The 18,855-nt window shown below is 36.7% G+C and overlaps 1 protein-coding gene across 1 annotated transcript in view; it reads right to left on the reverse strand.

The window, feature by feature from the left end:
- Positions 1 to 4,192: 4,192 nt before the first annotated feature.
- LOC123310758 (U3 small nucleolar RNA-associated protein 4 homolog) overlaps positions 4,193 to 18,855 on the reverse strand; it is a 43,305-nt gene continuing 28,642 nt past the window's right edge. Inside the window, exons 7-8 of the mRNA XM_044894405.1 lie at positions 6,573 to 6,656; positions 4,193 to 4,376 (exon numbers count right to left, since the gene is read on the reverse strand). Coding sequence (XP_044750340.1) covers positions 4,257 to 4,376; positions 6,573 to 6,656 — 204 coding nt within the window. The 3' untranslated portion in view covers positions 4,193 to 4,256. The remainder of the gene's footprint in view (positions 4,377 to 6,572; positions 6,657 to 18,855) is intronic.

Raw genomic sequence — 18,855 nt, forward strand, 5'->3', positions numbered from 1 at the left:
AAGGCGACCAGATTGACGAAATGTCTCATACTGATTTTTATTGGATCGATTCAAGTTGTTATTAAGTTTTAAATGATTTTACAGCGATTTTCTCGAAGATTACATACTTTTAAAAACGATTGAATACAATATCCCTAACTCTTGTGTAGCAGTTTATTTGTATGAGTTAAAGACTCACCCTAGATTAGATAACAACAATGACATTTTTTTGTCCGGACGTTCTTCAAAAAGCTCAATAGTAAACAGCCTGACTGTCAAAATGTAGTACTATGACTAACTTCTGATAGTTAATTTCTATAACGCATAGATCAAAATGAAAAAATGGACCTGCTTTTACAAAATTGTAAATACCGCAGATATGAATGTTGTGCTTCACTTTTTAATCACTCCGTTCATAAAACATAAATATTAAAGCGCTCACACAGTTCTTCAGAATAATTATTTCTAATCTCCAATACAGAAAAGCTTTTGGAAGAAGCAAAGAGACCACTAACTTTATGTCGAAACTACCAAAGAATCTCTTGAATGCAGAACATTTTCATCAAAAGACTGTACATATATACACAAGCACTAGGGATAGTTATTCCACAATCCATTTCCCTTTCATTTACACATTTAGTCCGTCTGGGAAATCTCACAGAGGTGTCGCGTTTTTAACTACCCTCATGAATAATTCATTGGGGTTGAATTACTCGCCGAAATTTCAAAGTTACACATAATTTCAACGAATAAATTCACGCAGACCGTGGGAGATTCGTGTGCGAAAACTCTACAATAGTGAAAGGGTTCAAAATAAATCACATTCTGGGTTCTGAGGGAAGGATGAATGGAATAGGAAATCTCAGGAAGAGGAAAATTTGATAGAATTTTCCAGATAACGTGCCACCACTATAACCAATAGCTCATTTTTCTGTCAGTCGGTGAATTCATTTGATGGCGAAATTATTTGGGCGGGAATTGTGAGTTGTGTGACAAAACATTTCGATAGGTCTTCAATCTGAGTATTCATGTAATTCTTTTCAAAGTAACTATTGATAGATACCACCGACCACCGGCTAACATAAATACAGCATTGGTTTATACAGGGTCTTTCACGAGGAACCTCACCCATATTTATACGGGAAACTACTGAACGTATTTTCATGAAATTCAGCACTTATAAGTATTTCACGATGCTGATGAAATCTAAAATATTTTCAAGGCATGAGCACCTCCGGTTTTTCCATTAATGACGTCAACTTCCTTTTTTCAAATTAGAACACCATTTTTTTATTGCAGAAATAGATTCCTTAGAAAATTTCAAGTTATTTTGATGTAACATTTTTCAGTTTTGTTTGGAAAATTCTCTCTGAGCGGGAAAATTTGAAAAAAAAATCGAAAATAGAGCTCCGCTGAAACAAGAATAACTTCGAGGTTTTTGGATGGAAAATTTTCATTCTTGGGATTTTTCAAGATGTAAGATTGATGTATCCACTTTAAAAATCGAAATCGCGATTCATGATACAGGGGGTGAAAAAATCGCTTTCAAAGTTAGGGATGACAAAATCGTGAAAAATCAATTTTTTCAAATTAGAACCCCATTTTTTTATGGCAGATATTGAATCTACGTTAAAAAATAATGTGAGTGTATGCATCACACCCTTGCCCTAAAGTGGATATTTTCTGAGTTATTCATAAAAAACTGTTTTTCGTCTTGAATTTTCAGCTATTTCTTTTCCCTTCACGCCAAAAAGATGAAATTTTCAGGAAAAAGAAATAGCTGAAAATTCAAGATGAAAAACAGTTTTTTGTGAATAACTCAGAAAATATCCACTTTAGGGCAAGGGTGTGATGCATACACTCACATTATTTTTTAACGTAGATTCAATATCTGCCATAAAAAAATGGGGTTCTAATTTGAAAAAATTGATTTTTCACGATTTTGTCATGCCTAACTTTGAAAGCGATTTTTTCACCCCCTGTATCAGGAATCGCGATTTCGATTTTTAAAGTGGATACATCAATCTTACATCTTGAAAAATCCCAAAAATGAAAATTTTCCATCCAAAAACCTCGAAGTTATTCTTGTTACAGCGGAGCTCTATTTTCGATTTTTTTTTCGAATTTTCCCGCTCAGAGAGAATTTTCCAAACAAAACTGAAAAATGTTACATCAAAATAACTTGAAATTTTCTAAGGAATCTATTTCTGCAATAAAAAAATGGTGTTCTAATTTGAAAAACGGAAGTTGACGTCATTTCCGGAAAAACCGGAGGTGCTCATGCCTTGAAAATATTTTAGATTTCATCAGCATCGTGAAATACTTATAAGTGCTGAATTTCATGAAAATACGTTCAGTAGTTTCCCGTATAAATATGGGTGAGGTTCCTCGTGAGAGACCCTGTATAAACCAATGTTGCCATCCGAATCAGATTTGTGCTGCGTATAATCATTCAGAGTACCAAAGGTGAGAGTATAGAGGAAGAGTTGATGCTGGCTATGGTTTCGGTCACATTTGTATTTGTCAGAGCATTCTGTTGAATGACAGGATTAATTGTAGACAAAAATAAATACGATATGCATTTCGTAGTAAATATGTTTATATTATTCTAATATTTCTCGAATATAGAAACTTCTGTACTCAAAAAGATCAGAGGATTGTCGAGAATTTCATAGATAAAAGTCTTATTATCTAACCTTCACTCATTCCTCCAGAAAATATTGAATTTGTATCAAATATGAACAATCACTATAAATCATAAAGCTATAGTACAGTGAATTTCCAGGAAGATGAAACTGAATCTCACACAATGAAAAAAGTATTTTCTTGCGATAAAATCATTCTGCGTGTTCACGAATATTCATGAATGCAAATTCGTAGAATTACTCATTCAACTCAATGACACTATTTGATTCTTTTATCTTCATGATAATATTTGCGCAGCAAAGCATAAAAATACATAATGATGGAAATACAGAAGCGAAAGATTGAATTTTCCAAGATTGATGAACACATCTTCTACTTGCGATTAGCAAGGTGTCAATAAACGATATTTGAGATTATTCTTTTATAAGAATCTCACAGTTGTACAAATCTATTTGTTTTTTTAAAGATATTAGAGTGCATGGCTTTGAAGGCCAACTTTTTCATGTGTAAAATATCAATTTCCCGATAAAAATGTTAATTTTCGAACTTTACTACACATGTAGGTACTGTACATGTACGTCAAATTTTCAAGCCATTGTCATTCTTATGGTTATTTTTACGAAATTTGTGTGAAGTGAGATAACTGAATGTTTATTTCTTCCAATGAATAAAAATTTACAACTCATGTGTTGTATACAGAATTTTATTCCATTTCGATTAGGATTCAATTGATAACACTTTCTAGAGAATTATCTAATTTATGAAATAAGGTGTGCCTTCGATTAATTGTTGCTAGAGCAATATATTCAATCCATAGCTACAAGAGAAAGCTGAATTTTTATCCACTCATAATTCATGTGATTTTATTTCACTCGTGAGTTCAAAAAAATTATTTCACTGAAGGGATGAACGTCAACTTACCCTTGTTGCTATGGGTTGAATAATGTCTATGTTTTAAGCTTAAAACGTATCGAGAATAAATATAATATATGCTCAGCAAATGAAAGTCGACTGATACAAATGCTGCCCACCTAAACTTACCTATGATGCCCACTATTAAACTCCGTTGAAGGAACCATCATTTGACGTGTAAATTCTGGATAAATCAAGTTCCCAGCAGCCAGACGAAATTATTTAAGCGGATTGTAACTTCTGAACTTACCCTGTGGTCATGATAGTGTATAAACATCATTAATATGAACGTCATGTCATGTTATGCAGACATTCAACACCACAAAGCTCTCACTAATACTGTTTCAGTTTAGCAAGTTATGTTCTTAGAGTTGCTTCGTCCTGACCACTGACTTGAGAAAGCACATAGGTCCCTTATAATTTCATATTATGTCTATATTAAATTACTATTTAACACAGTCCTGCTTTTTTCAGGATCTTAATTATTCAAACCATGGTTCATTCCCTAAATTGGCAATGGAAAAAACCCTATATCATTACAAAGGTGGCCTGTAAGACTCATTTTTTCTTCTGTATGTAGGTATGATACAGCCTTTTCATTTGAGTGCAACATCACATTTAGTTCGTCAAATTTGGGAAAGAATGAAACATCAAAAACAATCTGTACATTTATTATAAAAAATTCTTCCTCCGGAATCAACATAAACGAATCATGTCCATTATTTCGTGCCGAATTTATTCATTGCAAAAACAGGCGGCAGATGTTCTTGTATTTTCATAGGATCCACTTCTACAGCTACGACTTCATTGTCGGAAAGCATGCCCACATAAATCAGATGCTGAAACAAAAAAAGAGGTTTAGTGATATGAAATTTCCTCTCTGTCTAAAGAATTGACAGACACTCTTCGAATAAGTTAATACGTTTTGGTTTTCTAATATGGTTTCATTGTAACTGGGAAAAATAGTAAGTTAGCCCAGCAAGTACCGAAGAGTTTTAAAGCTTATTGATAAGATAAGATATTGATATTGACAATAACGTTGGTGGTTTTTATCAGCGTCTCAATTCATCTGATGATGTTTCCTAAACTCTTAGGACTGTCAATTTTTATCTGGAAAGAGGCTTTTTCTGATGCGGTCAAACTTTCAAGTTTTTAATAGAGAATATGTAGCAGCAAGGGATTAAAGGGAAGCGCTGAGATTATGTCACTCCTCTGAAAATCGCTCCATTTATTCATTTCCTGGGGATCTACAAAAAGGACCCCCTTCCCTGCTTCATAAATCTCGATAATAGATTCCGAATCAATGAAAAGAAACGAGATAACACGAAATAATCCTAGTCTAGCAGGACGTTAAAGATCACGAGAACTATCCAGTCAGGATTATACAGGGTGTCCGGGGAATAACTGTACATACTCTTACCAGAGATAGAGTTGGACTAGCTGGTTACGGATTGACTATAAAAAATTAATTTCTGGATTTCCCTAGAAAGCTACAGGGTGATTTTCCAACTTCATGGAAATACTTAGACCATCATAAAATCCAAACTTATTGACGGATATTATTGAAACTTGGCAGGTTATTGACACATGCTAAGGTCAAGTCAGAAAGATATCAATTATTTCATTATTCCAGGGCCGGACTTATTAATATTCATTTAAAGTGTTCAGGGAAAAAAAAACACTTTGTATTTCAAATGACAAATAATTGATTCGTTTTTTAGGAAGAAGCTAAATTATGCTTCAATTCTCGGTATCACTCAAAGTTGTCACATCAAGAATTATTTTTTTATGAATTTTTGAATGTGGATAAAGTTCGAAAATTTGAATTTTTCCCCATGAAGAGAACTGGAAATGTCATGTTTGAATATAAAATGCGAATATATTAGTAGAAAATTAACAAAAAAGTTCAGAGCTTTAATAAGCACTTCAATAGCGAAACAATAACAAATGAAAAAAACTAAAATACAGTATAGAGTACCTAATAAAAATAAAAATAGGAACGAATGAACTGCTGAGTCAACGATATTTCAAAAGTGGTTCTAAATGAAAACCAATAGCTTGTATACATTTCTCTTGCCGAATTTTCAAATTGGATACAGCCTTTCGAATAATATCACCATTATTTCTTCAAATATCGCAACAGTTGATTATTCTGTTCATCAGCTGTTCTCTTCACTGGAAGAAGTGTAACTTCGGTCTATATCATTGCTGTCGAACACCCAGTATACATAAGAATAATTTTGAAATATGCTTCTGTATACCCTGTACACATCAGCAATTTTTTTTTCAAAATACCTTCATTTACTCCCTCAAAGTGAAGTCCGCGTCTGGGGTGGCCACCCAGTATATCAACAAATATTATAGTCTTCTTCACCTTCAGTGACTTTTTTAAGAAAATTTATTATTTATTTTCGACCTGCACAAGATGACTATGTCCTGTTCAGGTAAAAAAATTGCAATTTTCGAACTTTATCCAAATTAAAAAACTCATAAAAAAATAATTGTTGATGTGACAACTTTGAGCGGTACCAAAAATTGAAGCATAATTCAGCTTCTCTCAAAAAAGCTAATCAATTATTTGTAATTCGAAATACAAAGTGTTTTTTTACCCTGAACACTTTAAATGGAGATTAATGAGTCCGGCCCTGGAATAATGGAATAATTGATATCTTTCTGACTCAACCTTAGCATGTGTCATGAACCTCCTAAGTTTCAATAATATCCGTCAATAAGTTTGGATTTTATGATGGTCTAAGTATTTCCATGAAGTTGGAAAATCACCCTGTAGCTTTCTAGGGAAATCCAGAAATTAATTTTTTATAGTCAATCCGTAATCAGCTAGTCCAACTCTATCTCTGGTATGAGTATGTACAGTTACTCCCCGGACACCCTGTATAACGAAATTTAAATGCATGAAGCAGTTCTCATGATGACATGACGAGAGACGTGTTTGAGAACCTCGTATCGCTTAATAGTCTCACAAATCCCAGACCTGGGCAATGGACAACGAACAATAAAGAATAACATGAACTCACCCTAGATTTTTTGACTACTTTCAAATTGTAAAGCTCCTCTCCAATGTCTAGTTTCTTTTTCTTCGATGCCTTCTTCGAATTAGCCTGAAAAACAAAAATAAATCAGAAACTTGATGCATGATTATGAGGTGACAACTTGAACAGAATGTCATTTAAAATTCTTGAGGGAGGAATGGTTGCCTCCCCGCTTGGGGAAATAATGATCACACCCACAATTTATAATCAAAAGATGTCCCTCTCACAATCCACGTAAGTGAAAATCATATAATTCTGTTTTTAGTTCAATTATTGATTGCCATCAAGTATCGGCCACATCAAATCAAGATAGATGGAGATCATGCCTGTTTTTTTTGAGCAAGGTACAGGATGGGTAAAATTCGTTGTCTACTGGGGGGATCTCACAAACTACACTTCGCAAAAAAATTAACGCACATTCTGAAAATCTCAATTTTAATGAAAGTTAACTCTACATTGACTTTATAACTTATTTTTTATGTTCTCTCGGGAAGGTTTTGAACGAAACAAGACACATTAAATGGAAGAAAAATTCAGGATTTCACAGAATCTTATGTGAAAGAAGAGACATGAACAATTTTCAAAATACTGAAATGCTGATAAGTGATTTAATACTTGGTATTTCCACCCCTTGCGTTAATTACAGCTCGGCAACGACGGTTCATACCCAAAATGAGTGATCTTAAAATGTTCTGATCTAATCCTTCCCAGATTTCTCCGAGATGGATTCCTAGGTCATTAAGAGTAGCTGGATGATTTTCTGAACTTCTCAGCCTTCTATTGAGGTTGTCCCAAACCTGCTCAATCGGATTGAGATCTGGACTTCCTGCTGGCCATTCCATTCGAGAGACTTCAACCTCTTCAAGGTACTGTTGAACGATGCGCGCACGATGGGGTCGGGCATTATCGTCAATAAAAACGAAATTTTCACCAATGTATGGAGCAAATGGCACTACATGCTTTTCAAGAACGTTCCTTATATATTTATCAGCATTCATAGCTCCCTTATCAACGACCACTAGGTCTGTGCGAGCAGTCAAAGATATTCCACCCCATACCATAATCGATCCTCCCCCGAAACCAGTAGTATTCAGGAAATTGCACTGAGCATATTTTTCATGTGGACGTCTGTATACAAGGGAACGTCGATCACAATGGTAGAGGCAGAATCTAGACTCATCTGTGAAGAGAACTCATTCCCAATCGGCCTCTTCCCAATGGATATGCTCTCTCGCAAAATCCAAACGCGCCCTTCGATGGGCTGGGGTAAGAGCTGGGCCTCTTGCCGCGACACGAGGCCTTAAATCATATTCTCTGAGGCGATTTCTTATTGTCTGAGTGCTAATTTGCACCTCATGAGTTTGCTCAAGCTGAATTTGAAGGAGGCGAGCGGTTGAAAACTGTTGTCTCAACGAAGAAACTCTCAAGTAACGTTCTTGAATGGCAGTTGTTACCCGTGGTCTACCCTGTCCTGGTCTTCGGACATTCATACCTGTCTCCCTGAATCGCTGCAACATTCTGGACACACTTGTATGGGAAACTCCAAACCTTTCTGCAATTCTTGTGTATGTCCACCCTTCTTCTCGCAAAACTACCTCTTGGGCACATTCCTCTTGGGTCAAATTGCGTGTTTCGCGTTGCATGGCGATCGAGTGTAGAAAATCAAACGAAAGAAAAACTATTGATCACTAGAATTGATCGAGAACAACTAATTTTAGAATGGAGCCAATACATTCAAAATCTGATAATATCATCTTTTTTTATTCCTGCTAGGAAAAACCATCTGTATTGAAGAAAACCGTTGAAAGTGGATAACATATGCATGCATAATTCTGATAAAAATAATTATCATTGAGAACACCTTCAGTTGTAAAATAAATTTGAGATTTCCATAATGTGCGTTAATTTTTTTGCGCAGTGTATGTTGAAAGACACACTAAATAAAATCAACTAAATTGGAAAAAAAGAGTCGGGGTGACATCAAGACATCCTTCAACAATTTGAAAAAAAAAACAATTCTTTATGTTAAAAAATTAAAAGCGTAATTAATAAAAACTAGTGAATACTGGTTTTGAACGGAGATTCTTGTGGTATTACTCCCCCTTAACCATTACTCGTCAAAGTCATTGGAATACACCAAAATCCTAGGTAATTTTAAGAGAAACATCGAGATCGGTTGCAGTCAAGATGTCAGACGGGCCGCAATCGATCTACCGCGTCGTTCTTTCCGCGAGCCGAGCATTGATCGTCGTAATAACCGATTTCACGCACCGACGGCCGATAAAAAATGAACGCAAATCAGATCAGGCCGATCCGGCTATGCGAGAGCGGTGTCTCGTTTCGATTGGAAATTGAATTGAAAAGGCAGATCTGCGGGATTAGGACTCGGAGCTACCTCAGCCCGTTTCCGATGAAGGAGGGAATTATAAATTAGGCAATTAAATCGACTAATTTCCTGCCCCGCGAGCAAGGGATTAACGCGAGACGCGTTCACAAACCGGGATCGTTTGTGTCAAAGGATGTGGCACAGCAATGGAAGATCCTTGGAACAAAAATGATGGTGAAACCTATGAAATTTTGTTGAGAACATGTTGCTCTAAGTGAACATCGTAGTTGGCTTCGATTAATCTCTGTTTCTCCTCACTACACTAAAAGCTTTCGATAGTGCGTTCAAAAAAATTCTTCGTCAAGTTGGCTATGCAATTTTGAAGGTCGATGTTCTGTGACTGAACGTAATTCTTTCCTTGACTCACTTATTGTTCCCAAAATGAAAATACATACGTAAACATTGATGACATTATAAGTATTGAAAGGGAAGTGACTTCATAGACAAATTACTCTTCGTATGAACTCTTTACTGTTGAACTCTATATGTTTCGAGCTTTACAAGCTCATCTTCAGGAGTTAGATTCATACAAGTGAAGCTGTAAAAATATCAAGAGACTTAGCAACAAAACAAAGCGAACAGAAAGGTGAATCAACGTACAAACAACAACATCAAAAATCGAACATTGAAAGGTAGAATGTCAAAAAAGAATCAATGAAATCCAAAAATCACTGTGAAAATATGACATTAACCTACTCAGGGTGGGTCTTTCACTTGTACGTACAGGGTAAGTCTTTGACTCGTACAAATACATATTTTAACAGTAGATTCTTGAGGTCAAAAGAAACACTTTTTTTATTTTCCAATTTTTCCGCATCGGCTCGGTTTAAAAGATACAGGCTGTTGAAAAACCACGAAAGAAATGTTATTTTCAGTTCTATCTCACAAACGGTTTTATCGAATGAAATGAAATTTCTGAACATAGTTTCTCATTTATTCGATTGATAATTTTCGAACACAACATATGATCCACTTCTTCTAGTTTTCTCAGTATGACCATTACGTACCATAAAAATTCAAAGAACCCAACTCTTGAAACTAAGTTGGACGCTACGAGGATCTGTTGATATCTAGTTAACCTAGATCAGTTCCATGCATAAAAAAAATATTGCGTTACCATAGCAACGAACACTAACTCATTAGAAGTGTCAGTGTGAAGTTTGAGGTTAAAAAAGGAAACCACAGTTACGCAATTAATTAAAAGAAAGAAGATGTCCACCGAAATTGTGGATATCGAAAAATTGGAGTATCGAGCCATCATCAAGTACCTGTATTTAAAAGGGTTAAGAGGTAAGCAGATTTACAGATATGCTTAATACCCTTGGTAATCAATGTCCTTCGTATGGGAGGGGGAAAAATTGGACTGCAAGCTTCAAAAGAGGTAAATTTTCCATTGAAGATGATGACCTCATTGGGGAGGCCAGTTTCTGTGTTAGTCCCCGAAAATATCGATGCAGTTCATGACATGATTTTATCAGACCGTCGAATTGGGCTAAAACGGATATCTGAAGCACTGAATATATCATACGAAGGCGTTTATCATATAGTTCACGTCAATTTGGACATGAGAAAAATTGCTGCAAAATGGATCCCAAATGTTTGAAGGTTGGCCAGAAGCGTGCAAGGGTAGAAGCATCGCGTTCGATCTGTGCTCGATTTGAAAACGATGTAGTTCGGTTTAAGAATAAACCGAATTGTTACTATGGATGACTTGGGTACAATTCTACGATCTAGAAACAAAGCAACGATCGATAGAATGGCGACACTCTGGTTCTCCAAGACCAAGATCTAAGAAGTTTCGTGTCCAAAAATCTGCTGGAAAAGTTCTTGCTTCAGTTTTTTGTTATTGCCATGGAGTAAGCCTGATCGATTTTTTGGATAAGTGTAGAACAATAACCGGAGATTACTATTCGACATTACTGACCACTCATTAAAGAGAAGAGAAACGGAAAGCTATCCAAAAGTGTTTTGTTTTTGCAGGACAATGCCCTTGCACATAAATCTGATGTTGCCATGCAAAAAACTCGTGATTTAGGCCTTGAATTACCAGAACACCCCCCTTATTCACCAGATTTGGCTCCATCCGACTATCAACTGAAAAAAAGTTTAAAAGGTCGTAAATTTTCTTCCAACGAGGAGGTAATAGAAGCTGTGGAGGTATGGTTTGCAGAGCAAGAACAAACATTTTTTTTTGAAAGGTCTAGAGACATTGCAGGTTCGCTGCAATAAATGTATCCAAAAGAGGAGAATATGTTGAGTAAAAAAATATATTGACATTGAAATTTAGTTTGGTTCTATAGTAGGCTGAGAATTTTTCAATATATCCCCTTATATGGATAAAAATTTAATCATTCCTTCAAAATCGACTCCAACCAACTGAGACAAAACTCGACCAGAAGTTTGTGGAGCTTCTGTTATCACATTTTCAACATTGTAGATTCATTCTGGAGTTCTCTTCTTTAGTCGACCACTTCCTCTTTTTCTTTGAACGCCACCTCTTCAAAGAAGAAGAAGAACGCTAACACATCACGAAACAGTGCTTTGGAAAGATTGGTAATCTACAGCAATATTGGAATATTCATACACGCCTTCTATTTGCCCCCCGTTTCTGACGTTGAATTCGATAATAATAAATGCTTTATGTACGTAGCTTTCAATACAACAAACATCCAGAACACTAGGTAACTATCAACCTTGTAAATGGTACATAGCAGAAGCTAAGCACAGAACATTCCATAGCCTAGTTGACGGTAATTTTTTTTAACGCACGTTAGAATTGACAGCCACTTTAAAATCATTTTTAAAGACCCCTGTTCTGAGTGCTTCAAAAATATATCAGAAAGAACCCAAGAACTTTTCTCATTTCTCACCCATCTCCCGACAATCAACCGACAAATGTTCCTCTCAATTGAAGTCCCCAGACGCATTCCCTCCTCCAATAGAAGAAAATCACATTACGACTCTCCAGCAATTTATAGCGTCGACATTACCCTGATCGATTCAAGACAAAGTGACGTTATTCTATAAGACGTATACATCTCACATATCTCCCCGTCTCCCATCTACCACACCAAGCGGAACCACCTGCTTCTCCCAGATTTCTATCCGGAATCCATCCAGCCAACGAAATTGGATTGAACCGCAACCCCGCACATGCTACATGTATGTGCCTCCTCCCTTTATTTTTCAGACAGTCGAAATATTTCTTAACTAAAGTCCGCCTCCAATCCGGCATCCGTGCAACATAATCGACTCGATCCTTCTTGGAGAAAGAACGGGATAATGGTGATTTATTATTATTTAGTCGGAATGGCAATCCTAACAATGACATATTTTTCTGTTCTCGCAGTATATCTTCGTTATGGTTACCGAAAAGGGGAGAAGACCGAGAAGAATATCGAGAAATGTAATGAGGAAACCAAAAAATGCATCCACCCAGATTGCCCCGTCCCTAACGAACACATTTCCTTTCTGGAATTTCCTTCCTGCGAATGCATTTATCTTTTCCCGAACGAAGGATGGTGCGGGGGTGGGGGGTTGGACGTGACGTAATTCGTTTCCAGAGAATGGTGCTATCCGATGAAAAAGCACGGAAGTTTCGCGGAATGATGTAGACGAAAAAAGTTTCGGTCCTTCAGGGCTATGGAAATTTGCTATTTCTCGTTAGTTCTCCAATCTGTTAGCTTATGATTGATGCATTTTATAGCGAGTAAGGTTTTAGGGGTGATTAAGAGGACAAACTTGGGTCGCGAGCTATATTTAGACCCTGATGAAGGAGTATGACTGACGAAGAAGTATTCAGGGCTGGCATCATATGCTCACTCTACACAGGCCCCTGTTCAAGTTTGTTTCCGGTAGAAATATTGGCAATAAAAAGATGTGTGGAAATATATCTAGAAAGAAAGTATCAGAAATGCGACAAAGGGAAATATTCTGACAAGGTCAGGCTGTGGTCAAAGGACTGAGCTTCTAAGATCTCAGATGATACGGGAGTGCCGAAGGAAACTCAAAGAACTAGGCAAGAATAACAAGGTCACTAAGGAATCAAAGGAAATGAAGAGGCCAATACACTTGCGATGAAAGGAACAACCTCAATTCATTGGCTCGGAACCTTTCAGTGGTATAGGAAAATGTACATACAAGAAAGACCTTCATCAGAAGGGAAAAAACGAAAAAAAATTACTCTGGAGGAATCTTGCGAGGTTGGAACACCTAAAAGCTCCATGTGAACTGCCAGATCTAAGAAATTTCTGGATCTTAGCAAGCGTGGCTTGGTGGTTAATGCGTCGGCTTAGTATACCGCAAGGTACTGAGTTCGATCCCGGGCTAGAGAAGAAATTTTCTAGTCGATACGGGTACGGATCATCATTCACTGTTGGGTTAAAATTTACAGGGCTGTATCTAAACTGGCGTGAGGACACAATAACAATGCCTATCCAGAACACAACTGGTTCTCCGAATTCTTACAAGCTCACAGAGCTTCTGAGGGGTACTTCGGTACCTATAGAGAATCACTACACCCCCATACTGCATTCCTTATCAGGGCATTGTCGCCTCAGAAAACTGAGTAGAGTCTGTGAGGACCAGAAAGATCGTCTGGTGGCAAAATTCCTCGTCATAGCTAGGCAACGTAAAAAAAAAAGGTTTTGACGAGAAACTTGCAGGCGAAAGGACATAACCTCTTTGTAGCCATACACTGAACTTGAGTAGAACTAGCTGGTTAGCTGTTGACGACATAGGCAAAAACAGCTCTAGTGGGGAACACAATAGATCTACAATCTACAATTTTCAATCTATATGTAGAAATATTTTCTCCGAAGGAAAAGCACAGATTTGGAATGTTTATATAAACTGAAACGGTTGAATTGTTCCACAGCTATGCAATCAAGATGAAAGATGATCTTGCCTGGCAACCTAACTAACAATGATACTAGTAAAACTGTCACCATGGACAATTTCTGAAAAAAAAGCAATAACTCATATTAGTCATATTGTCCCATATAGATACCGTTCATCCTGAGAGAACATGAAAAAAACCTTGTAAGGTCGCTACTATTGTTAAATTCATTGACGAAAAATCGACAAGCATCAGATTCCAAACTGGAAAAATGGTACGCAGATATCTACTTTTCAGAAGCCATGTTTGAGAAAGCTTAGGTCGTTGAACGCCAGGTGTCGCATCGATTTACTTCATACTTCGATGCGGCTACTGGATTTTAACAAAAGGTCCTCCGCTTCATTTGGCCAGCATCGTTGATTGAGTTATGCGATACTGATGAGCTCAAATGAGCGCGATACCGATTTATCGGAACTCTCCTTCGATGTTGGCAGGTTCTCTGTGGTATACTCATGTAGGATCTTGCAGTCCGATTGTTTTCTTCATACAGGATAACCTCGTATGAAATAAAAAAATAAACCGGAAAAATCTTCGATCGAGAGTGATTCATATGTCTTGTAGTTGGGGAGCCGACCATGCTTAATCCGGATTTACTGGAGCGTCGTGGGGACCTAGTGGATTTTGAACTTAAGATGGTAGAAAGTAAAAAAGGTTCTATGAGGTATGCACTTTCAGCTGTGGAGAAAGATGATAACAAGGCATTTTTTTAAATATCTGCCTTCCTGTAGCTCTAATCGTTTCTGTATTCATTATCAAAGTTGTAGATAATAAAATTCCATACAACTTTTGTCTGAAGCAATTTTTCAACCGTATTTGAGCTAGAGGGTGATAAGGACGTGGAGTTTAACCACACATGGAAAAGGCCAAGGTAAATGTAAAAACCCAGTCTAATGTACATTTATATCGCTATATATCTCAAAAACGTTCAAACGTAGAAAAAATTGCTTCGGACAAAATTTGTATAAAATGTTATGCTCTACAACTTTTATAATGAATGCGTAAACAATTTGAAACCCAGGAGACGAGATAATTCAAGGAAACGTATTTTTATGACCTTTAAGGCCAATTCTCATTGTTTCGGCTTGCTGAAACTGTTAGATCAAGTTTTTTCCGTTATTCTTGAATCATTAGCTTCAAATTAAGGAAAAAAGTCACCGCGCTCGAGAATGTACACGTGACGTTATTTTTTCGCAAGTTTGGCGTCCTCCTACACATTTTCGTCACGCTTAAATTGTCAGATTAAGAGAATGTATACTTTTCAACATGTAATTAACCACATATATCAATCTCACACGCTAGAGTGAGTACAATGATCGTTTTTTTTTACTATTCTTACAGGCTGTCCTAGACAATTCCTTATATACAGGTCTAATTTTTGGTAGAAATACTCTACAGGGTCTAAGGTCTCCCCTTAAATAAGGGGAGATACCTTGGACCCTGTAGAGTCAGAATAATAATTCTGACACGCTCGAGTAAATCCCGAATTTACTTCTTGGGCTCCCCAACTATTGACAGCGAATGCGAAACACAATTTTAAAAACATCGGAATCAATTCATAAAAATGGGCCTTCGTATAGTTAAGCAGACAATCTCCCACCATACCATTCTGGCTACTGCGTTCGAATATCCCTTACTGAAAAAAAGGCACATTCATCGGTTCTTCGCTTTTGCATTCGGCAATTTCAACAGCACTCGTTCCGGTCATTCTGCGCATCAGACAACAACGAGAAACGTACAAATGAATTTATGAATGTAATACAATAAAAATTAACCAGCATAACGCCTGACAATCGTCCAGTAATAAGCCGGGGCTCTGAAGCGAAATTTGTATCGTTTTAATGGTCCCTTGTGTTTTTCGCAAATTGACTCGCAAGGGTTGTATTTCACGGTAGTTGGCTCGTTTTAGTCCACTTATAATAATTGTGAAATACGGCTTGAGCGACTGCCCTTAGGTGTACGGATGCATTCCCGAATCCACGGCATATAAACCGTGCTCGTGCTCTGTTTACAATTGCCCCCAACGTGGCAATGGTGTGCAGGTGAGATATTTGCTGTACTCTGTAGATTTGCGATAAGAACTGATAATTTTCAACATTTTTAGATCAGGGGATTGAGTAGACCATAACTGTGACCAGTGAACATAATATCATCTACTAATTGACAAATTTGACGCTACTGGTTGAGTCGGAAACAAACAGAGGGTGCGTGAAAGAGACGAAGCGAGGGACATGGCTGTCTTAGCTCATGTAGCAATGGATCCGACCTTTAAATACTAGGAAATTGTCTGGTGTTTCAAGCACAACAATCATATGAATCCCTGAACAACAAGAATTCCATCCTTATAAGCTACGATTGGTTCAGGAACTGAATGAGGATGATCCCGATCGCCCACTCCAGTTCTGTGAAGTGCTCAGTGAAATGATTAACGGTTATCAAGACTACATGTTCGATATCTGTTTCGCGGACGAGTGTTCATTTTACCTTAACGGCATTGTGAACCGGCATAACTGTCGGTATTTGTCAGATGAAAATCCAAGATTACTTCGTGAGGTGCATACTCAACTTCCCCAAAAATTAAATGTTTGGCTGGTATTTATGGAAATCACAGAATTTGCCCTTTTCTTATACCCGGTAATCTCACTGGCGAAATTAATTTACATCTATTGGAAAACGCTATTTATCCAGCCCCTGTGCAAGTATTGGAGAATTCACAAGACCACCAAACGATTATTTTCCAACAAAATTTTCCTCATATTCAGTGGCCACCCAGATCAACCAATCTAGCTCCACTGGACTTTTTTCTATGGGTTCATCTGAAATCCAAGATTAACGCTACCCAGCCTGAGTGACTGGATGATTTGCGAACTCGGATCATCAATGAATGCCGTCAAATTACACCAGAAATCTTGAGTTATGTATACTCCACTCACATTTATTTTAGCAATCGGTTGGCCATGAAATAATTCTCTCAAGTTTTTGTAAGTAGAACGGAGTAAGGTTGGCACTCATGAAATGTTGTTAATGTCATAACGCCGTTGCCACAACTAATATCAATTTTTATTACGAAAATGCCGAAAGTGATTGAAAAAAAAAGAGACAGGATTTCAGGAAGTGCTATTTAGAATTCAGGTCTGCTCATTCAAATAGTTATACCCTGATATTCTAAAATCCACGTCAAACGGTAGCGAACATATTCAATGTAAGAGAATTTATATAATGTTTCCTCTGAATCTCAACGACTTATATTTCAGCTGAATATTTCCCCAATCAGAAAGTTTGTGAATGAAGGGGATGACAAAGAATTTCCTTCTATTGGGAGACCCAAAAAAGTGGTGCCATTTGAGAATTGTATTAAAAAATACAAAAATTAATTTTTCTATTTTTCATTCGACTTATCCTATGTATTGTAAATGTCTTAAGGTACCAATAAATACCTAATTATTATTATTATATCAATGTATTAAGATGAACAGCCACAAATACGCGCCAGTTGTCCTGTTAATTGTTTATTCATGTGAAATTTTTGTTCAAAGGTGAAGTTCATCTTGACTTGAAACTTCCTCCAAAATGATTTATGTTGAAGAATTTAATATTCTTGTGATTATCTGTTAATTCCTTCGAGAAATACCCATTCCTAACCACTGCATCATATGCATTTCATCTTCGGGTTAATATTTTTGAAATCTACAATTGATGTAACGTATTCAATCTTTAGCCAAAGAAGATGACGAACATTAACTCTTCTCAAGCTAGTGCGTATTATGATATTATACTGATTTCTTGTATTTTCCATGCAAATAACTGGATTTGGTATGCCTTCAATCAATTGTATAAACTTCAATTATGTTCGTCACATATTTTCCGAAGAGATTCGACATTGTGATAAAATACGTAATAACAGAAACTTTTACGTAGCACGGGCAGCATAGCGTTGATTTAAAACCCAAAAATGTTTTGACAAGAGTCATAACCTCACATTTTCGTACTATGCAGAGTGAAATGTGTAAAATTTCCATGGCCAACCGAGTGCTAAAATAAAAGTGAATGAAGTATACGTAAACGTTTTCAGCAAAACTTATATTCCTGCATGGAAGTGAATGGTGCTCATTTCCAGCATAGTCAATAAACTAATCACAAAAGTAAGTACTCTTCCACTATTTTATCTTGTCATTTCGTTATTGATGGAAATTTTCGAGCAAAAATTCAGGATCAGATAGTACTCGATAAAATCTTCAACATGAGGTATGGCAACACCCCTAATCCCTATTCAAAATCAAGGAGTTGTGTTACTGGGTTGCAGTTACGAGCAAGCAAAGAGAAGAAAAGTTTTTTCAACTCGAATAGGAAATTGACGATTTTCCACATTTTCATTTTGAATCTGGTGTTGAGTTTTCGTTGGACCAGACTGTATCAATTGAATATATTGGTCTGTACCTACAGATGTCATCCAAGCATAGCACCAATCCAATGAGAAGTAGTTATTTCTTCCCAATTGAATGAGAAGAAAGCCCCTGTACCTTCCATTACTAAATTAGGTACTGGTGGGCAGATCTCATACATTAAAAAGCATTGTATAGATCTTGGAACATAGAAGGAATGGAAAATAAACATTTGTTATTGTCCAAAGACTGGAATGAGTTAGTTGCTTAATATCGCCAATCACAATTGAGATCATTCAATCTGACATTGTCACGTCAATTTTTCATACGAAAAGGTAGGAGCTATGCAAATTTATTTATTTCACGCCACTGCCTTAGTGTCGCGTTAGACAGAGAAGCATCGAATGTTTGTACCACAAGAAATACATTCATAGCACGTCAATGTCCATTCCATGTATTTATGTTCCAAGGTATAGATAGATCATTATTATAGCAATACTTTTTTCGGATCTCATGTGTGAAAATAGGCCCATCGGTGTCGAGAAATGATTCATTTCATGTGAGATTCATGTGAGATTCATTTTCGAATGATTCGATGTTTTGATC

Source organism: Coccinella septempunctata, chromosome 1 (assembly GCF_907165205.1).
Source record: "Coccinella septempunctata chromosome 1, icCocSept1.1, whole genome shotgun sequence".
NCBI lineage: Eukaryota > Metazoa > Arthropoda > Insecta > Coleoptera > Coccinellidae > Coccinella > Coccinella septempunctata.